The sequence below is a fragment of the Orussus abietinus genome, unplaced genomic scaffold (genome assembly GCF_000612105.2).
Source record: "Orussus abietinus isolate OABI.00-Male unplaced genomic scaffold, Oabi_2.0 scaffold27, whole genome shotgun sequence".
NCBI lineage: Eukaryota > Metazoa > Arthropoda > Insecta > Hymenoptera > Orussidae > Orussus > Orussus abietinus.
In genome coordinates, this window is record NW_019394254.1 from 352,247 (window position 1) to 378,580 (window position 26,334).

The following is a 26,334-nucleotide window of genomic DNA, read 5'->3' on the forward strand; positions in this document are numbered from 1 at the left end:
CTCCGTCTCCCTTTAACTCCACCTTTGGCCGTCTCCCTGTCTTCGTTCAACCCTTTCCCTCGCGCCTACGAAGCCGTACTACTAACTCGCGTTAGACTTTTCCACGAGGAATTCGCCGACGATCGTTAGAGCCCGACCACTGGGCACTAAAAAAAGATACCCCTGAATGGTCACCGGTCGATCGCCACCGATCGATCCCACTTAATCGCTCATAATCGCGAGAAATTCGATAATTAAAAACCTCGGGAAACCGAAAAATTTCACGGGGACGTCTTTGATGGGAATAATTCCGAAAATCGAGCGAATTCCGTTTTCGGATAAACCGGGACAATTCCAGGGGAAAATTTGAAGGAAATTTCGCGAAAATGCCGTACGTGTACCTACTTTCCAGAATCGCCTGGTCTTCCCTTCTCACGCGTTGCGGTAGTTTATGGTCGGCGCGCTTCGCGGGGGGTCATGGTTCGCGACCATCCCTGAAAGTTCACCAGGAGAAAGAGAACGGGAACGAGCGAGCCTCGGGAAACTCTCTCTCGCGCAGGTACCAAAGAAAATTCCGCGCATTAACGGAACGCTCGGAGGCGCGGAAGGTGTGAAAAATCGATAGGGCAGAAACGGGAACAGGGGTTGCACTTAGCCCGTGCCCGTCTGGGTAGGTCTCGAATTTTCGTTTTTCCCATCCCTTAGTTTCCCACCTCGTTTTCCACCTTCAAGCCCCTCGTCCGAAGAGGAAGGGAGGATAAGCGAATCGTGACGGCATCGAGCCGGAAAAGCTGCGAAAAATTAAGGTTAAAAGAGAAAAGAACGGCGGGATCCATCATGGCGGCCACGAGGTTCACGGGGTCCAGGGGGACCTGGAAATTCTCCGTATCGCGCACGCACGCGGAAAACGGAGCGGGAAGTAATCGCGGCACGCAATTAGTTCGGCGAGCGTCTCGCGGCACGTCGCGCGGGTCGTGCACGCGGGTGGGCGCGCACGCACACCTATTCGCCCGCGGTCGGTGTTTAGCGGATCGCCCGCCGCCCCCGCCTGCCGCACGCAATCCGCGACGGACGTACGTGCGGCCGCTATCGTAGACGCGTAAAAGCGGCTCGGGAGAGAAGCGGGAGGGGGAAAAAAAAAATAGAGTCGTAAGAGATAATTTCGTATCGTCGGCCGATATCGGTCACGCCGTCTATCCACGCGTGCAGCGCGGCGAATCGACAGTCGCGAGATCCGCGGCTCGATCTTTCCGGGAGATGCGGAAAGCCGCGCGAGTCGACGGCGACTTCTGGCCGGAACGACCGTCTCGAGGCGGAGTCGCGGATGACCGTCCGGGCGTCGAGGTCGAAGGGGAGGCTCCCGACGGAAGGAGGTTAGGGTCCCAGAGGAGCCCCTGCGATACTCTTGCGTCTCTTTTGCAGCAGGGTTGCGGGCAGTTCAGACATGGGAAGTGAGCATTACTGCCTGAGGTGGAACAATCATCAGAGCAACTTGCTGGGGGTGTTCAGTCAGCTGTTGGAGTCGGAGTCGCTGGTGGACGTGACGCTGGCGTGCACGGAGGGACCCTCGATCCGGGCCCACAAGGTCGTCCTTTCCGCGTGCTCCAGCTACTTCCAGGCGCTGTTCCTCGACCACCCGAACCGCCACCCCATCGTCATCCTGAAGGACGTCCGCTTCGCCGAGCTGCGCACCCTCGTCGACTTCATGTACAAGGGAGAGGTCAACGTCGAGTACTGCCAACTCTCCGCTCTCCTTAAGACCGCCGAGAGCCTGAAAGTCAAGGGCCTGGCGGACATGACCAACATCAACGCGGCGGTGGCCAGCAGGGAGGAGCAGCACCTGGCGACGGGGCCCGAGGGCCTGCGGGAGCAGCAGCACCGGGACCGGGAGCAGCGCCGGGACCACCGCGACCACCGCGACCACCGGGACCACCGGGACCATCGGGAACACCGGGACCGCGAGAAGGACAAGGACCGGGACCAGAGGGACCGCGACCCCAAGGACTGCGAGCAACCCCCGCAGCTGCAGCTGCAGCCCCAGCTGCGGCCCCCCAGCGAGGCCGCCGCCGCCGCCGCTGCTGCCGCCGCCGCCGCCGCCGTCGCCGCCTCCGACGCCGCCGATCTCATGGCCGAGTGCCCTGCCTCCCCCGCCGCCGGACCCGGCCCCCTCGCCCTCGACCGGCCTAGGAGGGACTCCGACGACGCTGCCAGCCTCGAGGAGACCAGAGGCTCCCTCAGCCCCGTCTCCGTGCACAGCGGGCCCAGCGACATGAGCCTCAGCAACAACACCGCCGCCCCCGGCGTGCTGCCTCTCAGCCTGCCCCAGAGCCGGCTTCCGTCCCCCCACAGCACGGAACCCCTCGCGGGCCCCTCCGGCCTGCCCCCGGTGCAGCAGGTACCCCTGGTAAGCAAACAACACCTCCAACATCCGTTAATCCTTCGGCATACCCCGCGTTTCCGTGCTCCCCCCTCGCCATAGCCTACCCTGAGAAAAAACGTTCCATCGACCCAAGCGTGTAATATATTTCTTCGAATGCCGCCAAAGAAATATTTCATTGATTTAGAAAATATTTATTCTACTCGAATGACTAGAATAACTCGAATAAATTCCTTTAAATCAAGCAGTATCATTTTTCATTCCGAACAAAATATATGTCTACGAGGTATATTCGTTTCGGTGTTCTCATTACAATTTTGGATCGACTCGTAGCTTCGGTCGAGCTTTTTGACTTCGCTTGTTTGGTATTTTCTAATTTTTGATTCCGGTGAACGTTCGTCATGGGTAATCGTTGTTCCCTCGTAGTCGCTGAAGAAGGAAGTGGACTGGGAAAGGTCGACGGAGGAGCGGAGCGCCAGCAGCGAAATCTCCACCGACTACAGACTTCCTCCGGATCCGGTAAGTCTCCCAGGGAGGTTGACGCATTCGTTCTCATTATACTCTTTTATATATATATCGTATGTATTCGTATACACGTATGTATACGTATATATATATTCCATCTATTTCTCTTTGCTCTGCATTCCGTACTCGAGGATTACCATTATCTATCGCCAGCTCGGCACTCGTCTGCGATCGAGCCGATAAATCAAGGTCAAGTTAGGTTGCCGAGGATAGGGCAACCGGAAGTGCATCTCGCGCGTGTTTACGCGCACGCGTAATCGCCCCGGGGCAGATCGGAGGATTGTTCTCGAAAGAAACGGCAACCTCGCTGACATCTCCGGCCGATGCGCCGAAGGGACGTCTCGGATCTCGTTCCGACAAAGGGACGCTCGCTTGCCGAAGTAAATCGTCGAAACGAGAACGCGGGAATTTGAAAAATTGCTGGAAAACTTTCCCGACCGTAGAGGCGCCTCGACGGGTCGTTATCAACGAGTAGAGGAGCGTCCCTTGTCGGCACGTAATCGAAATGACGAATGGTCTTCCTCCCGACGAGGGCTGAACGGCTCGAGCGAGAACCGCGGTAGGGGCTACATTCGGCCGCCCGGTCCCGCGAATGTGGGCCTTATCACGAGGACCGATCGAGCCCTCCGTCGTCGATGAGTAACGGCGCGAGAGCTTCGTTGCAGACTCCTCGACCGATCGTCGTCGAGGTCGATTTTGCATGTGGGTCTGCTGCATGTGCCCAAATGTTTTGCTGTCCGCTGCTCTCCCTGCCGAATCAAAATGGCGACCGCGTCGTGATTTCCTATATATATATATTAAAAAAAAAAAATGAAAAATCGCGGGCTCGACGATCGCGACGACTGACTTGACGTGGACGAGGCTCGCGGGAGTTTTGACGTTTACTCTGATTTTTTTTTTTAATACTATCTTTATATATCGGACCTCAACGGAGACGAAGGATTAGGTGGTCGGATCGAGTATCCGTAAAGTAGCTCCTTCGCGAGACTCTTTTCGAGTCCGATATGGCGTTTCGAGGCATGGTTAAAAAATATCCGCCCGAAGAATAATGGGAGTAAATGGACGGGGGCATCGACTGCGTTATTCCGACGTCGACTAATCTCCCGGGTAGACGTTGCGGCGTAATTACGCGGTAGTGTCTCGTTACCACCTCGCTTTGCCCTGTCTGAGACGCACTCGTTACCGCGAAAGCCCGTTCGAGCCCTAGGAGACGCGTCGCGGAAGCTCCCTAATGCTGCGGAACGCGGGAAATTAATGTGCGGTTAGGTACCGCGGTTCCGCGGTTCCGTGGCGCCGCGATCCCGCGGTCCTTCAGTCGCGGGCGAGCGCGCGCAGCGGACGCACGTGCGCGTCGCCGCTCCCGCCGCGCGTGAGTGTGACACGTGTAGAGGCATATGGGAACCCGCGGCGACGCGGTTTCAGGTCGAACTCGAAGTCGATTAATCGCGTCGCTCGAGGGTCATCCGTATTTCGAGACATCTCGTAGTCTTCCATCGCGTTAAACGACGCGTGCATGTCGACGACGCGTCGTCTTTCTCGACGCCTGAACGAAAAATCGGAGCTTCCCTTTTCCGCGTCCTTGCGAGCCCACGTATATATAAATAAATATGTATGAACATATGTATATACATCGTCGCCCGATCCGTCTTCCTCCTTCCCCTGGGCCCCCGACTCTGGCCCTCCCTCTTCCACCCCGTCGCTGCCATTCACTCCGTCACTTTCTCTCTTCTCTTTCTCTCCGTCTCTCCGGCGCATGCGTGCCCCCGAGCACGTGCGCGCGGCAAACGTCACGCGTCACACGTGAGCGTACACGCGGCATACACCGACGACCCTCCGCCACCACCCGCGTGGTCTGTGCGACTCGCGCGTATGCGGCCGCGTCGGCGTATATGTGCACATGTGGATGGACGCGCGCGCAGCTAGACGTGCGCGCGCATCCGACCCGACTCCATGCGGCGAGGCGCGTCTATGGCGGGCAGGGCGACCCCGGCGGGGGTTTCGAAACGCTCAACCTTAAAAAACACGCAGATTACGTTGTTCCTCCTCGACCTCGTTGCACCGATCGCCCGACACGCATCTTAAATGCGAAGCTTTACTTAAACCCTCGGTGTAAACGGTCGATCTTCGCGGTTTTTCGAATTTCCTTTCTTTCGTTGAACTCAAAAGACGCAGTCGTCGCATGGAGTGATGCGTCGCATTAAAGGACTCCGTCGTATAAGAGAAGTTTTAGAAGGGGTGGCAAAATAGAGCGACCGCGTCGATTCACCCCAGCCGCCCGATGAAGGTGGCGCCATCGCGCGGCCGGGTGGCGAACCGAGTCCACCCCCGCGTCTCCGTTCTCCGTCGTGCCCGTCCGAATTCACCGCATACGCGCGTCCCGCTTACATTTTCCGCTCCGCTTCCGATTTTCGCGTTGCCACGAGGTCTCGGCGCATCGCGACGCCGCCGCTCTCGCGTCCCGACTTTTCCCTCCTGCCAGCCTTGTCTTGCTAGCTCACTGTCAAGAAGTTGACCTTCGTTTTTGGCCATGGTTGTCTACTATTTTTTACAACTACATATTTATATATATCTATATATACATATATATATTTATATATACGCAATATATATGCACACGCATCCGTACGCAGGCGGCCCGCCGACCTTCCCCAGGGAAAGCGCCGCTCGGAGCGCCGGAAGGCCCTTCCGGTCGGCCCCGGCGCGCGCTCCGGCTCGACCAATCGTGGCGCGCGGGCGGGTCACGTGCCACGCCTGCGCCCGCCCATTGGGCGTGTTCGGGGGTGGCTCGCGCCACGCCCGGCCGACGCCATTGGCCGGCCGCAGCCGCCGACCTCGGCGCGCTCCTAGCCGATCATTCGTCGGCCGGCCGTTGAGGAGGAAGGTCGGCGCGGACTTCCGGCCGAGGCGCCGCGTGTACCGCTCGGTACCCCCTGGCATATATATCATCGTATATACTCATATATATCTACATACATATATATATACATTTGTGCATATACTGTACATTTACATACCTATCCACGTACCGTACACGTATGTGTCAAGTTTTTCATATTCCTTCTTACTTATATGATACTCTATCGTTCTTACTATTACCACCCTTACTTATTATTACCGTTTGTATGGTTTGCGAGGATATATTTATATATATATATCTGTGAGCCGGGGCGTCGCGGCGGCGGCGCCGCGAGGGGGCGGGGGCTTCCGTCACAGAGAGGCGCCCCGCGGTCGACTTCCGACGCGGGCGCCGCGGAAACCGGAAGTCCACCGCGCGGCCGCCCGCGACATTCGTTAACTTCCCCGGGGGCGGGGGCGGGGGCGGGGGTAGGGAGCGGGGTGGGCGCGCGCCAAACAAAAATGAGCGTCAACTTCTTGTGCCTGCCGTTTGATATACTCTAAACGGGAGGAGACACTTCTCGCCATTCCGAGACACTCTTTGCCAGAGAAAGAGCCTACCGAGAGACGGATGAACGGAGAGAGAAAGAGATATGGAGTGAAAGGAAGAGAGAGTGAAAGAGAGAGAAAGAGGAAGAGAGAAAGAGAGATCGAAGCGAAGAGAGGAACCACGGACGGACGGGACGGACGATGGAAAGATCGGAGAGAGATAGAGAGAGAGAGAGAGTGAGAGAGAGACAGTCGAGACGACGGAGACGTAGAGATATAGAGATAGAGACCTAGAGATATAGTCGATGATACGTGTACATATAAATATCTATAAATACTCGTAAAAAGAGGGTGTGTGCGCAAGAGTGAACGAGAGCGATCGTGATACATGGAGAGAGAGAAAGAGAGAGTGAAAAAAAGTGAGAAAGAGAGACAGTTCAGAGACGCCGAAGAGGGCGGCACGACCCTGCCTTTAGAAGGAGATAGACAGATTGACGTCTCGCGAGAGTAAGAGAGGAAGAGAGTGAGAGAGGGAGAGATAGAGAGAGAGAGAGAGAGAGAGAAAGAGAGAAAAAGAGAGAGATACGCGGTCGGATAACAGAGACAGGGGGAGAAGCAAGAAGTTGATGTTCTTGTTTGTTTGGTTGCAGGAGTTGATGGGTGTGGATGAGCGGGTGTTTGCGTGCATGTACTGCGGTGCCTCGTTCCTCCACCAGAGCAAGCTGACCCGGCACATCCTATCGCACAGCCTCGAGTCGCTCAAGTACCGCGAGCAGGCGCACCTGCAGCTGCAGGCCCAGCTGGGCCTCGAGGCCGGGGCGGGCGGCATGCACCTGGCCGGCGAGGTCCACTACCCGGGGCCCGGCCCGGTCGAGCCCGTGGACCTCGAGCTCGCCGCCGTGCACTCGGACCCCGCCTCCGGTGTGGTCCTTTGCAAGTTCTGCGGCAAGTCCTTCCCGGACGTCGGATCGCTGATAGCCCACCTGCCGGCCCACACCGGGGACCGGCCGTTTAAGTGCGAGTTCTGCGGCAAGGCGTTCAAGCTGCGCCACCACATGAAGGACCACTGCCGGGTCCACACCGGCGAGCGGCCCTTTCGGTGCACCCTCTGCGGCAAGACCTTCTCCAGGTCGACCATACTGAAAGCCCACGAAAAGACACATTACCCCAAGTATGTGCGCAAGTTCCTGTCCCCGAGCCCCGTCGACCCCACCGAGGAGGAGGCCCCGCCCCCGCCGCCCCCGCACCACTGAGCGAGGCCGCCACCGCGGCTAAGAGTCTCCGCGGCTCTCGTCGCCGCCGCCGCCGCCGCCGCCGCAGCCGCCGCCGCAGCCGCCGCCGCCGCCGCCGCCGACCCTTGCCCCTCCGGCCCCTCCGGCCCCGAGTGGGACCTCCAGGACCAGCTCGCCTACGAGGTCGCCTGAGGACGCCGCCTCTGGCCTCCGGGTCCCCTCTCCGTGGCCGCCGACCCCCGGGCATATTTTTCTATAGCCAACCGACGCGACGAGTCGCTCTCCCCCACCCAAAGATTCACCCCGGGCCTTCCCGAACGGGGTCTCGTTTGCTCCCCACCCGAGGCACCTCCGCGATGCGACAGCCCCCGCGATGGCGGGAACCGTTAGCCGAAGGGGCGAGCGGCCCCTCGGAGAGGCTCCGACGAGGACGGAGGGATCGTCTTCCGCGGGAGGGCGAGAAGGACGGCGGCTGCGCGGGCGGCTGCGCGGGCGGCTGCGCGGCGGTCGAGGCGACCGGGGCGCCATCTCGGCCTGCCCGATGGTATTTCTAGTTAGTCCTGTGATTTTGGTTAGGAGGGGTGGTACGCGTGTTCAGAGGGAGGGACACGTTAAATACGAGCTCCCTCGTTTAATCAGTGCTTTAAGACGAGACGTTTAGCTTGTAACGCGTAGTGTGTCGGTATGTAAATTATTATCGAAGTTTTAAACGGGGAGGCGGAGGACGGGCGCGGACCTCTCGCGACGCTGGCGCCGCGCGCGTCGCGACGGCCCTCGGCGACCCCGGACGCGATTGCGATGACGCGACTGCAACGACGCGACGCGACGAGAGGTGGGGCGGGGGGGGACGTTGGTTCGCGCGAAAAAGAGCGAGCCGAAAGATCTGGGCCGCCACGGTTGGTGCTTTTAAGAGATTTTGATAAAATGCTGTGAATATGATTATATTATTATATTACGACGAACTCTAACTATATATATATATACACATATATATATTGTAATATGTACTAACGTTGTACGATGTACGATGTGACCGTTGTTGATACGATTGAGAATATTTTATACAGTTGACGGGGGTGGGTTTCGACGCGGCGTTCAGGGGCCGCCGCGAGGTTAGGGCGCTTACCGAGTCGGCCGATAGAGTGCGCTGGCGCGGCGCTGCATCCAAGAGGTGCATTGCTGTCCGATCCCTTGTTCCGAGGTCGAGGGAGACCCGAATTTCCTGGACCGTTCCTTGATTTGCGCGCTTAGAAAAAAAAAAAAAAAGAAGTCATTGAACCTAAGAAATATTTCTTGGATTCCATGACAATTTTTTCTTGGAGCATAAAAATAGGAATCGCCATGGAAACTCGGCTTATTTCCGGGCGTTCTAGAGGAGGTCCCGGGATGGAACGCATCGGGCACTTTGACGAGGTCAGGCCTCGTATAGGGGAAACTAGTGGAGGCTAGGGGAGGAAACGAACGCGAGGCCCTTTTGGGCGGTGTTCCTAACATTGAGTTACTAGAGACCTGATACGACGAGGCAGCCATTTTATAGACAGTGCAATATCCCTAAATGCCGCTCTTTTCTCTCGTATCGATTAGTCCGTTTAGTTTTGCGAAACGCGCCCTTAAGCGTAGGTTGTAGGTAACCGCGAACCGAGTCGCGGACAAGATGCAAACCAAATTCCAATGGAACGTTTCCCGATGATCGAATCAAGGCGAGGTCCGCCATTGGTCGCTTTCCTCCATAGAGTGAGAGAAAAAAATTATGGCGTCCCCCTAAAAACGGATATAATCCGGACGCCACTCCGAGAAAAAAGATTCGTTGACTTAAACGAACATACATCGTCGCCTAAATCATACGTAATTGCAAGAAACAATTAATTTGTCGAGAAGAAAAATGATATCGTTGTTTTAAACGACTCTTGTTTCCTCTTCTTGACATTTGGAGGTATTTCATCGCAGGATTTCGTTGCAATTTTTTTTTAAGTCAAACAATTTCTTTTTCTCGGTGCAGCTTTGCCGTGATGGGTTGTAACGGCCAATTGAATCGCCCCCGACGTTTAGCGACTTTCGACAGGGAGGATTACTCGAAATTCGAGGAAATTCGTCGGGAAGCTCGGCTGGTTAAAAGTTGGTCCCGAAGCCGCTTAAATAATTAAGGGGGGAAGCGCGACGTTCCGAGGGGTAGGGCGTCGGGGAAGGGGAAGGAAAAGGACGACGAACGAAGGGGGAGAGAGAGACGGCAAGAAAAGCGCCGGAAGCGACGAAGACGGACGCGGAAAGCCCCCGGAAAGCGGACAAGCTTAGGCCGCATTTCGAACGTTCTGGCTCCATTGACCGATCGATCGGCGAAAAATTTATCGAAATCCTCTAGAGTCGATTTACCGGTCAGGAGGCGAAAGATCCTCATCCCTCGTCGCGTAAAAGAAAAAAGATCTCGCTCGATCGATCATCATCGATCTCTCATCGATCGAGGTCCGACACGGACGGCGTCGGAAACGGAAACGATCGATCGACGGTTATCTCGCGACCCCTTAAAAAATCCACTTGACGTTTTTTTTATTTTCTCTTTTCTTCGATCTCGCGTTCGATCCGATTCTCGAATTCCCGATATCGTCGGGAAAAATGGGTGGAAAAGCGACAACGTTAACGAACTCGGGTCGGGGAGTCGGTTTCGAGCCGCCTTAATCGGGCGGCTCTCGAGAGGGGGTAGTTTAACGTTGGGATACTTTTATTATCACGAGCCTTATCATTGGCTCCGGTAAGTGCGGACTCGATGGACAGTTCGAGCGGAATCGAGCGCACCCGGAAGAACGTTATTGCCAGAAGTATTAATTAACTTTAATTTATTTGTAAGCCCCGTGGCTGAGCGCGAGTGTGCTCGGGCGGACAAAGCCTGCAATTTCTATCGATAATAGACCTCGCCGTGCTCTCTCGAAAGAGCTCCCGACCGGTCGGCCCGAAGGAGGGAGAAAAGGACGGAAAAAGGAGCCTGGAAAGAAACGAGAGGAGCAGACAGAAGTTCGCATTGTGCCACTTTCCCCCTCGTCTCTTTCCTTTTCCCTCTCCCCGTCTCTCTCTCTCTCTCTCCCTCCCCATAAAGGGTGGAAAGCGGGTCGGTTTCCAATTTTCTGGGGTTCTTAACGCCAAGGCCCGAAATTTTGCGAAATTTCGACTTTTCCGGGCGCGAAAAATACGAAGAACTGGAAAAACGCGGGGAACGCGAAACAAGACCGATCGAGGGACCTTGCCAGGAGAAAAATCGACGACCGGCAAGAACGCATCGAAAACTGCATAATGCGTTTGCCTCTATCGCGCGACGAGTCGCATACGCGCGTGCACGCTCGAATTATCGCCGGCCACACGTCACGACAGATAAATCGCTGATTGGCCAGTGGCTCTCATTTTCCTCTAGAAACGAGACCCCCTCGGCCAGAGTTTCATCTTTTCCGACTTCTAGATCTCTAGTTTCGGTGTAACCTCTTTGAAATCGCACTAAAAAAAAAAACATCTAACCTCAAAACAGGCCGGGTATGGGTTAATTCGTTGACATGGAGGACCTTATTAGGATTGCTTCGCGCGGTGAAATGATTAAATTAGACTTATGGTCTGCGGCGGCGCGAAATTACAGTTACTGAGAACACCTAACCAATATAGATACCTATAAATGGCGGAGCGCGTTCGATCGGCACTCGTCGATGATCCGATCATCGAAAATCGATGTCGAGACGGGGGAAGGGTTTCGACTGAGTATACATATCGACAAGGGCACACAGGGGCCCAGGATCGCGTCCTTCGAGGGGGCGGCGGCGTTTTTTATCAGTATTAAGAGACTCGCAATGGCAAGTCGTGCAATGGTTCCATTAGTTACTTTTAAACCTCCACGTGGGGATTCTCTCTTTCCTCGGCGGTCCCTCGTCCCCATTTTCTCTCTTCGCGAGAATGACCAAGAACTGGCAAAGAAATCGGGAAATTCATCGAAGGACTCCTAACGTTCGAGAGCGGGTCTCGTCGATTCAAAATGGCGGCCGAGAGAGGAAATGGGCGAGGGGATGAACGAGAAAAGAAGCATGTCGAAGGAGAGGAGTGCGTAAGTACACAGGGACGGAATACGCAACGTGTGCGACGAGGAACCCCGATATTCGGGGGCTAACGGAAAACGGCGACCGAATAAAATAATTCGCCTTGAAAGTTCGGACGATTCGTGGGGAAAAAAATAAAGGAAAAGAAAAAGGTCAAGACGGAAGAGAAACGCGCGAAAGAGGGAGAGATCCTTGCGCGGGCATTAGCGCGATTATATTTCTGGGCTAAAGTTCCTTGGGGGTGTGTGCGTGAGTTATATATATTAAATATTATATATATTTTTTTTTTCCACTGGACGCTACCCCGATGTGATGACGGTGCTTTGTTTCTCCTTTCGATTGTAAATTAATTTTTATCATCATCCCTAGCGATTACTATTAGTTAGTTAATTTAGAATTTATTTTGTTACTCTAACCTTTATTATTATATTATATTATATTATTAATTATACGATTAACTACATTGCTATCGGTTTACCTTATACATACGACAGTAAAATATAAACGCCTATTTTGAAACGCCGCTTTCAGTTGACCTGTCTCCCCTTTCTCGATTTTTTTACGTTCGACGTTGGTATTCTCCCTTCCCCGTTCCCGAACAGTGGACCCTTCCTTTCCAGGAATTTGACTACTGACCGATGCAATAATTCCCGGAATCGAGAGTGCCGATAGAGCGGGTCGCAGCCCGCGACGGGTACACGCATATGTCGCCACTCTTTTCCTGGTAATGTACTGAAAATCAGTGTTATTATTATTCGGAAATCGCGAGGTCGGAGGGAAATGCCGGGGAAGGAAAATCGGGAAAAATTATCCGCGCCCGAGCGACCTCTCGACGACCTTCTTCGCGTCCGTAGAACGGCGGCGGGAACGCACGATGCCGCATCACCGCCGATTTATCGCGAAATTACATAAATCCTTTTACGTAACGCACCTAAGCCCGGTGCGTGTGCGCGGCCACGTGCGTGCACGCGTCGCGCACACTCGCGCGAGCGGTCACGCGAAGCCAGCGATCTCGCGCGAGTCACGCCGCGCCGTGACTCGAGATTCTTTCTTCCTCCCGCTCTATTGTGACGCCGCGACCCGGTACAGTGGACCACCTTAATCGCACTAAAGTCGCGCTTCGAATCTCCGTAATTCCGTGTTCATTTCTGCATGTCCAACCTGTCCAAAAAAACGTTGAATTATTCTCGCGGGGTTTTTCGACATTTTTTTTGTTGTTTAAATCCAGAGATAAACGGAGAACGAAGAGACGTTTCTTCGATTCCTACCTTGCGTCTCTTTCTTCGTCCCGCTGTACCGAACGAGAACGGCTTCTATCCCGCGGTACCGTTTACGCGAATCGTGACGCGCGATGCGTGCGGTCGTGAGAAAAGAGCGGCATTTTCTCCTCTATCTCTTCCCCATCGAGCCATCTCCGTTCCTCTAGACGAGAGGGATCGTTCGCGGAAAAGGGATAAGCGGGAACGGACGCGCATCGGCCGCCATTTTGTGGAGAACGTCAACGCGATATCCCGACTTCGATAAGGAACCTGATCGATGCTTCTCGTGAGGCTGATCCCTAGGTGACTTCTTCGGGTATTTTCCTCCCATTTCGCCATTTTGGTGCAGCTTTCGGCTGGCGCACTCGATCGGCGCGGACAGAAATAGAGAATACTTACTAAGCCGGGTCTTCAATCGAGGGGGCGCGAGTCGCAGGAAGAATCCCGGGAAATGCGGCGGCAACAATAAGTGGCATAAGCGTGGCTACGTAATAGTATTTTATCGTGAATGTCGCGTCTAGGCGACGTTACGAGAGTAGCGCTAAGGAGTAACCGCGATGGGTGCACAGACCGTGGACGTAGGAAATAATATATGGGCCCCGACACATCCCAATATGGCCGCCTCCACGGGATAGAGTCAGATCCACGGGAGACGTCCATATATCCTAAGTCCACGGCACGGACGCGTTTCCACGTGGCGAGTGGCTCTAAAAACGCCTTCGAAAGGATACTCGGTATTAATTGGCGATCCAATTCGGCACGACGCTCTACCGAGTTTCTTGGGGACATATCATCTTTACAATCTCTTGCGTTGATTTCAGCCTCTTTCCGTTTTTCTTCAAAGTGGAGCAGGCATTCTCGGGTTTCCGGAATCCGTAACGTTTAATTGCGTGGGAGTAAAAATAAGAAAAGTTATGGTTTAATGAAATCGCCACGTGGAAACGCGTCGGGATGAAGAGAGGCGCGAGCAGGGCTGAGGGGAACTTGGGCTAAGCGCGGCCTGCGAGTTCTACGGAGAGTTCCACTTTTTAAACCTGCTCGTATAAACGATAACCTCCACTCTACCAGTGTCGGGTGTCTCGGGTCACGTCAAGAATCGGCAATCGCAGGTCGCGCTTCGCCTCGGGTCAGAGAACAGCGGGCTGTTTCGGGAGATCGTTCGGTAGGACGAACTCACTCGGCGGCCATATTTCTTTTTATTTCTACTTTTACTATTCGTCGAGTCATTTTCAAACGGAACGATGTTTTTAGAAAGTTTACCGTACAACTTCCAGGTGGGAGGTCCCGGGGGATTCCGAAAGTAAGCCTTGATGGAAAGTGCTCTTTTTTTTCAAAAAAGAGGTACGACGAGTTCGCAACTAGCCATTGATGGAATTCCTTTTAAAAAAATAGCGAACCTTCATTTCTCCTTCGGACGATCTCCGAAACTCGAGCAGCGCCTCGTTCTCCCAAACTTAGAGTAGAGTGCGTCACTGTAAAAGACTCATGAGCGGATAAAGACTAGTAATTAAACCCTAGCGAGTAAAGTACTTAATCATTATGCTATATCGGGCTGGATCTGCACGATAATCGCGAGTAGCACCGCTCTCGCGTTGAAGGGCAGGAGAGACGGTGACGCCCTCCGCCGGAAGGTTCGCGAAGCCGCGGTTCCTCGAAAGCCTGTTTCCCCGGACCCCTAAAATCGAGGTTTAAGTTTCCCGGGCTGAAATCTCCGCCGGGGAGAGTCAAAGGATGGCTAAACCCTTCTTTCCGCCGATGAAAACGGGAGATAACCCACTTCAGTTACCGAACGAGGGACATATCACAATCAAGTCTGAACGCTTAAAGCCGGAGCCGATAATGACCGAAGCCGATCGGGTATTTCGCGCAGATTCGCGGTTTTTATTCCCCTAGGAGACGGGCTTTCGCGGTTTACGAGGCGATCCGAGGTCCTTCGGGATATCCCGAGGTCGTTGGTCTCGGCGCGGATGGCGGCCATTTTAGCGGGAACCTTAGAAAATACGGGGGATTAGACGAATTAGGGACTGGGGGGGGCGGGGTGGGATATATCAATTGACGAGAGGGAACCTACTATGCAATGAATCCAATAGCAATAAACACGTCGAATCGGAAAGACGAGGTCGACGTTTGATCGTCGCTGGTCGCGCGCGGAGGTGACGAGGGTGGGACTGCGCTCTCGAAGAGGTCGGCCATTTTGGATCAAGTGGACGTAGCCGACGCAATCGGACGTCCACCTGCTCGAGATGGGTCCCTCTATAACCGGTGTTAGGAGAGAGAGAGAAAAAAAGACGGGAGGACTGTACAGAGGAAGGGAGAAGGACGACAAGAGAACTACACTCGTTTCCTCGACTCCGTTATGAATTATGCTACACCTATACATATACAACAAAAAGTATATGCATATATATATATACATAAATGCAAATATATATATATATATATGTCGAGAGATAATATTTATACTAGTATTTTAATAGTTTAGTACGTAAACACACGATATAAATATATAAATATAAATATAGATAATATAAATAAATGAGTGAACGAATGAATGAATATACCGTGCGAGAGAAAGAGAGAAAGAGAGAGGAGAGCGAGAGATTCGTTGAGGCGGTCGGCGAGAGTGTAAAATAACGAGTGATAGAGTGATAACGCGCTGTAAATAGAGGATCAGAAGGTACACGCGAGACACGCGATAGAGATTAATACTCCACGATATATGACGCATTATATATCCACCGAATATGGACTAGCGACTAAAGGGACAGGAAAATCATATTAACAAATATCGCATAGAATTCGTAAAGTTAAAGGACACACACCGAGGACACGCGTAAACCCACACGCTGACACACGGGCGCACACACGTACACGCATCGCGCGTCCCTCGCGAAGGGAGCGACGCGGAATAGGAGGTTAACGAGTACCGCTAAACTGGATACTAAATCTCTAGGTTAAGGGCAGGTTTTATTGTCGATGACTGTAGGACGATGACGACGGTCGCCCTGGCGAGTACGATATATTGTTCAGGGGGATTGCGAATATATTTAACGCCGCTGGGAGGCAGCGGCGGGGCACGGGCATCTTTTACTAATAACGCGCGGGGACTTGCACTCGTAAACGCTGGTTAATATTAACGCTCACTGTTAGTCGGGTAGCTGCGCCAAGAAACGCGTCGGAGATAGTTAGGACCCGAGGGATTTCCTTTCCGCAATTTTGCGTAGGCACCCACGACGAGCGCGCGCCATTTCAAGGTAGACCTCTATAAGACGAGAGTTCACCAAAATGGCGTCCGTCTCGGGCAAGGGTCTTTTCTTTTAACCCTCTTTTCGATGGCGCTTCTTTTTCACCCGCGAGGCGATACCCACGTCGAGAGGCTCAGGGAAGGCGGACGACGGACGAGGACTTCGGGGATGAGTGGAGGGTGAACGATAAGACCCTCGGAGAAGGAGTATTTATTTCATGGAGGTTATACCCCGTGTTTTCTCGGTGTACTTCACGGTTGGGAGATAACGGTGCATCGGTTTCGAGGAGGCCGTGGAAGGTGGTTCTCGGTGAGGTTCTTAGAGGGGAGAGGCCGCTGCTCCTCGGGGAGACGTTCCTCCGGAGGCGGACCATCGAAGAGGTCTTCGTTTGACGTAAGAAGCCGCGCTTCTTTCCCCTCGAGTTCGTCCTCCCGCAACGGCATATCGATTTCAAGGGGGGCCCCCGACTCTTCCGAGGCGTATCGCCGACTTCGGTTTTAGTTTCAGTCTCCCTCGGCGGCCGAGGGGCAACCCCTTTTTTGCGCCCACTCTCCGTCGGTTCCGGGATTCGCCTCGCTCCACGGTCCGCCGTTTCGGATTTGCGTTGCGCCTCGCGGAAAATTACCATCTCCGAGCTCGCGTTCTCGAATCTTGGCGGCCTCTTCGGTCGGACCCGAGGACGCCTCGACGAATTTGCTCCTGGAACCAATGGAAAGGTCGATAAGGGCAGAGGTTAGGTTGGGTAGCGATCGGGACACCGGAAGGTGACGGTCCCTTGGAAGGGCTGGCCGCGCCCATCCGCTCGAGGTCGCTCGATCGCAACTCGCGGGGAAGTCGGCGGCGACCCGCGCCGAGGTCAGAGGTGTGTTCACCTGGCGCCGCCCCGAGGCCCGCCTATCCGCGCGCGCGCGCGCGCGCGCGACATCGCGGTAACCGCCCACACGCCCGCGACCTCGGCCCGGTCACGTGCCACCTTCCACCTTCCACCCACGCCCGCCGGCTCCCTACTACCCCAGTTCGCCGCGCCTCTTGCCGCGCTTTCTGGACCGGGTCACCGGGTGACGAGGCGCGCCCTTCCGAATCCTGCAACGAGCCGACCACGTGACCCCCTCCCGCGTCGTTCAAAAAGCCAAAAAGAAAGTCGCCCGATTTTATTCCAGCCCTTCCGGCGGCGGGGGACGAGAGGTAAAATAACGTCACGCGTGAATTTCGAAACGATGTCGGGGATTCGACGAGGCAGGTGGAAGGCACTACTTTTTCGCGGCGGAGGAGCGGTCCCAATATGGCGGCCCCGTGTCCGATTTCCCCGAGGCGACGGGAATTCGTCGGATTCTCGACGGAGTCCTGTCGGAACTCGTCGGCCGTCCTTTCCGGGAAGAGGCGAGGAATCGAGGTTAGATTAAAAATTCCATCCACCTCGCGGGGTGCGCGGCGCCGCCTCCGCGAAGAGGGAGCGAAGAGGGAGCGAAGAGGGAGCGAGAAAGAGCGCGGCGGGGCCGCATTAGCATTGTGCGGTCACTGCATATTTCATGCACCGGACTTGTCCCCCGCGCTTTCGTCAGCCTTGCCGCTCCGCGGTCACGATTCGCCTCGTCCAAGGTTACCGCCGACCACGTGACCACGCCGCCATCTTGGCAGGCGGCGGCGCGTCTCGGAAACTCGAAGATATTTCGGAGTGCTCGAGGGTCTTAGAATCTCGAAATAATTCCCAGACCTCGTCCTCCCCTCCGTGGACTCGGAGGGGTGGCTTAGGAAAGAGGGGGAAAGAGGGGAAAAGATCGGACTGGTGTTCCTCCCCGTCGTCCCTGGCCGCTCGAGACCGAGAGAGGGTTTTCTAGCACTCGGAATCCCCGCGTAGTCTCATCGGTATATCTTAGCGCAGGACGTAGCGACGGAGTTATAGAGCTTTCCGATAGCGAGGGGGAGGTAGGGTGGTGAAAGAGCAGGAAAGAACGGGGTGGGAAGGAACGAGGGAGGCGGAGACCCACGGAAAGCGAGGGGTACGAGGTCGAAGGTCAACGGGCGGGGTTTCAGCAGCAGAGGAGGAGGGAGCTAGGACAAAGCGGAGACGAACCTACGAATTGTTAAGTTTTTCTACAGTAACGTTTGTACCGACTTACAACAATATTTGTACAATATAAATGATAAATGCGCGTAAACCTATACGACATAGGCTACCCAGATGCAATAACTTTTTTAACCGCGCTCACAGGGCCGGACGGAATATTTTTCATACTCACGGTTCCACAGAGACGCGCCCGCGTCACCGCGTACACAACCCGACATGTTCTCACAGATCCACCGACGTCCCGGTGCCGACGCCGGCGACCGGCGTCGCCCGGGACCCCGCTCGATTTCGTTTTGTGCCAATCGGATAGCGACTTTGCGTTTCACAGGGATTCACCCAGGGTCTCCGCATGCGCGATCTTGCAAAATAAGGGTTAACCCACGAGAGGATGACTTCTACCGAGCGCCATCGTCGTCGTCGCCGGTTCCCCCCATTTACGTAGACCCTCCGCGGCCCTCTTAGACCGCGACGGAAAGTCCGTACCCCGCTGCGAATACGGTGGAATTTCTGACCTTCACCGCTTTCCGCGATAAACAGAGAACACCCGGGAATTTTCGATCCGCTCGCCGGTCTAGAGGGCGCGGACCTTTGTATCGCTCTTAGGGTCCCCGGGACCTGGTTTGGGAGTACTCCGCTGGCGGGTCGCGGGTATCGGCGCGGTTGGGAAATACGCCCCGATCACTCCGGATAACGAAAACGTACGTTTTCCAACCTTCCGCCGAATTTCCCAACGACGGCCAACGTCGAGTGTAGGGGAAGATCGTTCCAGATTTAGTTCCTTTGGTTCGTTTCCTTTGAGTCCTGTCGCGGGTTTCATCGGGCGCGTCCGCTCCGAAGCTCGTCCACGACGCGCCATTTTGGCCCCTCTATCCTGGGCAAAAGAATCGCAGGAAAAAGTAATCTCGGTCCCATCGCTCGACCTCCGCCATCGATTGACCTTTCAATCGATTTTTACCCCCTCGGATTGATCGCGCTCCAGAGCTCCTATTCTCGAATTCATTCGGATTTTTTCGCGCAGGAAAAAAAAATTTCCCATCGTCGCGAAGTCGCGTCGTTGGTCACGATTTGAAACTCGTGGGCGGAACTGTCAATTTCGCACAGGAAATTTAATCGGATGAATTCCGGAATCGGGTCTCAGGAGGTTCGGGAAAAATACGCGGACTAGGAGTGCCCAGTAGAAGAGGCCAACGATCGGGCGGACGAGCGGACGTCCCGGGAGGGGTCATCACCGGTGCAGTGCCTGGTCTGGGGGATAGGGGGGAAAATTGGGAAAAATGGCCGGCCAATTTTGAGAAATAGAGAATGAAAACGGGAAATGGATCGACCACCTCCGATCCTACGTGGAGGGATCGTTGGATCGGGCGCTGCTTCGCGCGGACCCTCCTTAACATCCCGGACACGCCTTAACTAACGAGACACCTACTTTTTATGCGTACAGGGATCACGGGAGAATCCGTTCCGACGACTCATGGCTCTCGCTGCGTATCAGAGAAGCCACGGAGGCGCGGGGCGCGCGTGCGCAGCCGGAACGCGGAGGAGCCCGCGGGAACCGATAACGATAACGCGAAGGGCCGGGATAATCGGCGATATCGTCCGGCAAACCTTCTCGGCACCCTAAGGGTCGAGGAACGCCCCCGAGAAAAATTCGGATGCCCCAAATTGACTCTGAAAAAAAGTGGGTCGATTCCTGGAGAAAAAAAAAATCTAAAAGCTGTCTCTTTCATCCTACGGAACTTTATTTCCCCAGATTATCCACCCAGCGACCTCCCCCTTGGTGCGCCGAATTCATACGCACACGTTCAGCCGCGCAAAATACAAGAGAAGGAAGAAAAAAAAAAAAATTCTCGAAAGGGGCCCCCGCGTTCCAGGAATCGAGCGCGCCGCGCGCCGGCCATTCACGCGTTAACGGGTACCGCGACGTTGGTTCGTGCGACGTAAATAAAAAGAAGAAAAAAAAAAAGATCGTTTCTCTTTCGGTTCTTAGACGAACGAATGCATATCATAGTTGTAAATTAACGATTTGTGAAAAATAAAATCTGCAAACTGTTTGCGTTAACGTTACGTCACCTTGAACTCGCTCATACACCCCGTCCAGTCCCGGTGCGGTCCAGGTGAGGCGAGACACGGCTCGAGCGACGATCGAGGCATAAAAGCGGTGCGCTTGCAAGGCTTGCATTTTTCTCATTGAACCCTCGTCGGCCCAGGAGTCGTGGAAAGGTAAGGTACAGCGGGGACGACCGGACGACCGGACGACCGGACGCGTGGCGGAAACGGAGAGTGGGAGGAGTCGGAGGAGTCGGACTGAGGTCGGCCGTGTGTCCGCAGGTGTCGCTGGCGCTGGGGCTGGAGGCGGGCGGCTGGGGGGCGCTGGTGGAGCGGGCCCCGACGCCGACCGGAGGCGGCGGGGGCGGGTCGCCGAGCCTGCTGACTCCCGGGGGCTTCGCGGCGGGGCTGGCGGCCGGGCTGGCGCGGCGCTGCGGCGTCTGCCTGGCGTCCTTCCCGTCGGCGTGGCTGCTGGAGCGGCACGCCCTGCTGCAGCACGCGGGGCAGCCAGGGGACGACAAGCCCTTCACCTGCGAGCAGTGCGGCCAGCGTTACCGCTACCGGTCGGCCTACGTGAAGCACCGGGAGCAGAACCACCGAGCCCGCCTGCCGGCGGACAAGCTGTTCACCTGCGACGTCTGCGGCATGCAATTCAGGTACCTCAAGTCCTTTAAGAAGCACAGGTTGAACCACGCCCTGGAGCGGCTGCAGCGGGCCTCGGAGTCGCAGCCGCGAGCCAGCGCGGCGGCCGCGGCGGCGGCCGCGGCGGCCGCGGCGGAGCGCAGCGACCAGGTCTCCAGCACGGGCGAGCCCTCGCAGGCGGAGGCGGCCGCCGACGCGGAGGAGGCCGCCGCCAGGGGCGCCGACGCGCTGGAGGCCCTCGAGACCTCCCTCGAGACCGCCAGCCTGCACGAGGGCCAGGAGTCCGCGGAGGGCCCTCGTCCGGCCGAGCCGGGGCCCGCCCGCGCCACCACCAGCGAGCCCGGCGACCCCGCCGACCCCGCCGACCCCGACCCCGACGACGAGCGCGAGCCCGCCGACCCCGTCCTCGGCCTCCTGCGCGGCCACGACCCCGACCGCCGCGAGAGGCGCTTCGCCTGCCCCTTCTGCGGCAAGTGCGTCCGCTCCAAGGAGAACCTCAAGCTCCACGTGCGCAAGCACACCGGCGAGCGGCCCTTCGTCTGCCTCTTCTGCGGCCGCGCCTTCGGCGGCAAGAGCGACCTCACCAGGCACCTCAGGATCCACACCGGCGAGCGGCCCTACCACTGCGAGATGTGCGGCAAGTGCTTCGCCAGGGCGGACTACCTCTCCAAACACCTCACCACGCACATACACCAACGTTAGGGCACCCCCCTGCCCCGGGACCCCTAGACCTCGGGTTCCTCGTCTCTCCTCGCCCGGATGACTAGGACCGCCGCCGACGAGCCGGTCATCGGGGATGGATCTCCATGGACGAGAGGGCTCCGAACCGTGGCCCACCAAAGACGCGTCAATTACCGGCGACCGGAAGTCCCGCACCAGAGAGATTTGCTACGTTATGCTAGTGAGAATCATTTGTGATAAGGATCCCGAAACCAAAGAGCGCGACCACGACGAGGATTTATACCTGCAATAGGATCGGTTCCTTCGGTTCTTCTTCGAGTTTGCGTCTTCCCTTCGCCGCTCTACTGCATTACCTTCCGCCGCTGCCGGCATTTACCCCGTTATGCTTTAGGGGTAGGAATATTGGATCCATCGTTGCGTCTTTTAAGGCGAGACGAGGAGTGACGGCGCATCGGCGAAAGGAGAACTTCCGGTCACGACTCGTCGCGGAGGCGGCGGAACGCTTCCGGTGCTGTGATTTTAGTCGTTATTAACTCTGACGGAGAGTACCGTTCCGCTGTGTTGACGATTCGTTACGTTCAGAGGTAACTTCGTTGTCTTAAACGGGATAGAACCGCTGCCTCTGCCGCGACCGACGCCGACGCCGACGCGAATACCTGGCCGATACCGCGTCACCGGGCCTGCGGAATACTTCCGACACTGTGATTTTAGTCATTATTAGCTCCGATGAAGAAGGCCGTTCCGCTGAGTTGGCAGTATCTTGCGTTGAAGAGGAACCTCGCCGTCCCGACCGACTCGCGCACCCCTTCGAACGGTCCACGCGTCCCGGCCATTTTTTGCAGACCGCGAGGTAACGCGTCCAAGCTTTTTCAACCTACGTTAACCCCCTCCGGAGTTGGACGAGCGCGATGCGTCGTCATTCCGTCGCGAAGGGTCAAAGGTGCCGTTTCGATGTTCGAGCGTCGGACCTCGCGATGGAGGAGGTCGAGCGAGAAAGTGCCCTCTTCGAAGCCCAGGCTCGTCGAGGACGCCTCGTCGTGAACGCGACGGCCATTGGGAGCGTCTTGGGGTCAAACGTCCTCCTCGGAAGGACGAAACGAGATTTCGGATGATTCCGGAAGGTCCTGGAAGATTTTGGAAGAGTCGGCGAGAAGGGTGCCGCGCCCAGCGCGAGAGGTCGTTTCCGGGCCAATCGGGTCACTCGATCGCGACCTCCCGTCCAACTCGCGCCGATGCCGGAATTGAGGTTAGAATTTGTACAGTTAATTTTCAATTTCGATCCACCCGACGCTCTGGGTGACGCTCGACGGACTCGGGGGCACTTCGACCTAAAATCGGTCTCGGCTCGCCGTTTCCTGTCCGTAAACCCTTGCGACTCCTGGCGTTGGCGTCGCCCTCTCGGCCGGCGCTAAACAATTCCGTGGCGCCTGGTGTACGACGTTTTCGACCATTAATCCGGCTTAAAACGTCGCTCGCCGTTGTCGGCGACGCCATCTTGTTTTGCCGGAAACAAGACTTTCATCCCGGCTTTATTCGTCGAGGAGGAAGCTCCGAGATCGGCTTTGCGTAAAACATTTTTTCCGATGTTGTTTCTTTAATCGCCTCGACTGATAATGGGAGATACGTGTTATTAGGGGGAGCAGGGAGGGAAGGATCCATTGACATCGTCAATTAGATAGAAACGCGGCAATTTCCCCGAGGGACGCGAGAAGTTGCGTCCGGTGCAGGGGAAAAGGTATATTAAATTCTCTACGGCCAACTGAAACGTGTCCCTCGATCCAGGAAGTTGTATGTACATGGAATCTTCTCAGAACTGCAGATGAAATTTCAGCTCGACCAGCGATATAAATTTCAAGCGAAATGCAACTAACCCCTGCTTCTAAATACAGTGTGAATCTAGCGGCGCGGTCGTTTCTGCTGACAGAGCTTCTTCGGTTCGCCAGATCAGCTTCGTTCGAAACTGAGTCTTAACATTTGAAACGGTCACTTAACCGCCCTTGGCATGGAAAAATCCTGATGGCGCTTTGGCGTAACCTCCTCAGAAATCGGGTCTCGAGGAAGGAGGAAAGATCTCGGAGCTTCCTTTTCAAGGCGTCTTTTTAAACGACCGTCTCCAAAGGAGGAACGACTAACTTTCGAGTAATGCCATAATTCTCAGCCAGATATTCAAAATGGCCGATCGTGCTCGGACTTAAAAGGCGGAGAACGAAAATTCCGACAACCCTTATCCGATCTCCCTTTTTTTAACGGAAACTTCCTCGACGGGTCACCCTTAAAAATACGAGACACCTATTAAAAAATCCTGTCCCAGAATATGGAAACACTTAATAGTATTTTACAGAAGTCTTGAAACGGGAGATTATCGAGAACCTCTAACCTCAAAGTACGCGCACGATCGGCTTAAAGAAATGACAATCGAATTGCGTTAATCGTCGAATCATGGGTACAAACTAACATTTATCCTGCTTTTCCTTATCCATCCCGGTTTTTCTCTCTCCGCAATTATGACCTGAGTAAAAATACGGTAAAACTCGGACGGAGGCGTCTCGGCTTCGGTTCAGATTTTAGCATTAACACGCCACCGGGGGTGTATGATAAACTAGCGACTGGATTCCGAAATTCGTACGAACTAAAGGACTTCCGTAACGACGGCCATAAAAGTACTCGGTACTTACCGGCGCGTAATTTCCGGCCTATGCGACTGCTGGTTCCACGGTGCTCCAAATTCCGGACAACACGATACATTCCCAAAAGTAGCAGACATCTCCTCTAATCATCCTCCAATTATCTCGATTTCATCTGAAATCACAATATGTATAAAAAAAAATTAAATTCCATCACGAATGGCAACTAACGCTTAATCGTAAATTGGAGGAGAAGTAAATTCTAAAATGGCTAAAATATCTTTTCCTTCCAATCGAGGGAATGTATCGTCCATATGACACCGAGTTACATGGTATATCCGGTACCACCGCGCCATGATATGATAACACATAAAAAATACCAAGTCGCATCTTCCACGTCGAACGAGCACGATCGCCAATGTCCAACGAAGCGCGCATACTCCTCTTACGGATATTTAGATTTAACGGATATTCGCTATTGTACATTGTATATCTGTAGATATATATATATATACATGTACGTGTACATCCATATACATATATACAAGCGCGCTCCGAAGTGCGTCAAGACCGGCCCACTCGTCAACGATATTAATGTACAACGACAGCAACGATAAACCCGCCCGATATAACGAACGCGATCGTGCGTAAGCAAAGGACGTCCCGAGCGTCGCGACGCCGCCACGTCCTAGAAAATTCGCGAGTATTTTCCACTTTTGCGGGAGTCGCGGCGCCCGGGACTCCTGCGACGCTCCCACCGCCGATCGGCCGTCCTTAAATAATAATTACTCGCCCATAGATCGATCGATCAAAGATCGATCGATCCCCCGCAGCGAGTTCACCGAAGATCCAGGCGTCACGGAATCCATGGGCATTTTAAAACACGGTTGAAAAGTATAAATANTATATATATATTCGATGGTGATTTCAGGTTTTTGCCGGAAACGAGAAATGTTTAATGTCTGTCTAGCTCGTAGCCACTGTGAAAAAATTAGGCTAAGCCGGGGTGGGTAATTGTAAAAAGTCGAGGCGACAAAAGTAGGCGAGGGCGAGACAATTAGCCGGGAATCCTAACGATTGATAGCCGGAATTACGGGAGATTTGATTTTAGGGAGTAATTAAAAGAAGAAAAAAAAAACATAACAATGCGAGTCGCGCATAATGCGGAGGCGAGGCGAGGGTCTTCCTACATTGACTGAACGATCAGATGTGATATACGCGTAAGAAATATTGAATTAATAATTATTTACCGTAACTCGTATGTATATGCGATTAATATTGTTTAGTATGATTACGATATACAAACACATTATATCTATATATTGTGTATAGGTAGATAGGGACATATACAATGTTTTTAACTGGTTTTCGATGTTCCGAGGATATAGCTATATATATTCGTATGCGAATGCGGATACATATAAGTATATGTACACACAGACACACAGACACACAGAGAGAGAGGAACACTTGCGAGGGGTGGTTCTCTCCTCGTTGGCTGAGTGAAATTCTAAAGCTGGGTTCCTTAAAGAGATTTCTCGAATCCTTCGAACAACTATCAAAGGATTTTCTTTTTTTTTTTAATAACACGCCTGTTTACGTGACACGTCCGGTGACATTTTATTTCGCGTGTATTTCGGGTCCCATTCGCGTGGGAGATATTTCGAAAAAATTCTGCCAAAGAGTGGGGAATTGTTCCTCGCGGAAACACGAAGTACACTCGCGTACGTACCAAGTGTAATTAGAAGGAAAAAAAAAAAAAGAAGCGGCAAGGAAGAGGGATGCGCGCGATCTATTGTCATCCCGGAAGTGGAGCTTGCGAATCCTTGGACGGACATCCCTTGAGAACGTCCTCGTCGGGATATCCTGGAGAGGATCTGGACTTTCATTTTCTATTTCGCCCTCAAACGATGACCCGCAAAAAGAGTAACCAGATTTTAACCGTGCCACCTGATTACGCTCATTGTCGCGCGATAACGAGTAATTACGCCCCGGTACGTCGACAGGCGGCGACAATACGTTCGTACGTTCGTCCCAGCCTTGATAAACCATCGACAGGGTTGCCGTAATCGTGGAAAACAAGTCGCCGGAGGAGAGATTTATTCTTAGGTCCAGACACTCTGAAAGATGATTCATGGCCTCTATCGATAAATCCTCGACGATTCCACGCGAGTCCGGCCTCGGGGTCGTGCCTAAGGAGTCGATTTT

General features: G+C 54.5%; 2 protein-coding genes across 2 annotated transcripts; both read left to right on the top strand.

Moving 5' to 3' along the window:
* Positions 1 to 1,203: 1,203 nt before the first annotated feature.
* On the top strand, positions 1,204 to 25,003 carry LOC105694843 (protein bric-a-brac 1-like). Its single transcript, XM_023434133.1, has 4 exons — positions 1,204 to 1,847; positions 1,920 to 2,383; positions 2,783 to 2,875; positions 20,462 to 25,003. The coding sequence occupies exons 1-4, from the start codon at positions 1,424 to 1,426 to the stop codon at positions 21,521 to 21,523; spliced, it is 2,043 nt and encodes a 680-aa protein (XP_023289901.1). The 5' UTR covers positions 1,204 to 1,423; the 3' UTR covers positions 21,524 to 25,003.
* LOC111674326 (zinc finger and SCAN domain-containing protein 10-like) lies at positions 6,281 to 7,518 on the top strand. Its single transcript, XM_023434136.1, has one exon. It carries the CDS (start codon positions 6,892 to 6,894, stop codon positions 7,516 to 7,518), a length of 627 nt encoding a protein of 208 aa, XP_023289904.1. The 5' UTR covers positions 6,281 to 6,891.
* Positions 25,004 to 26,334: the final 1,331 nt, after the last annotated feature.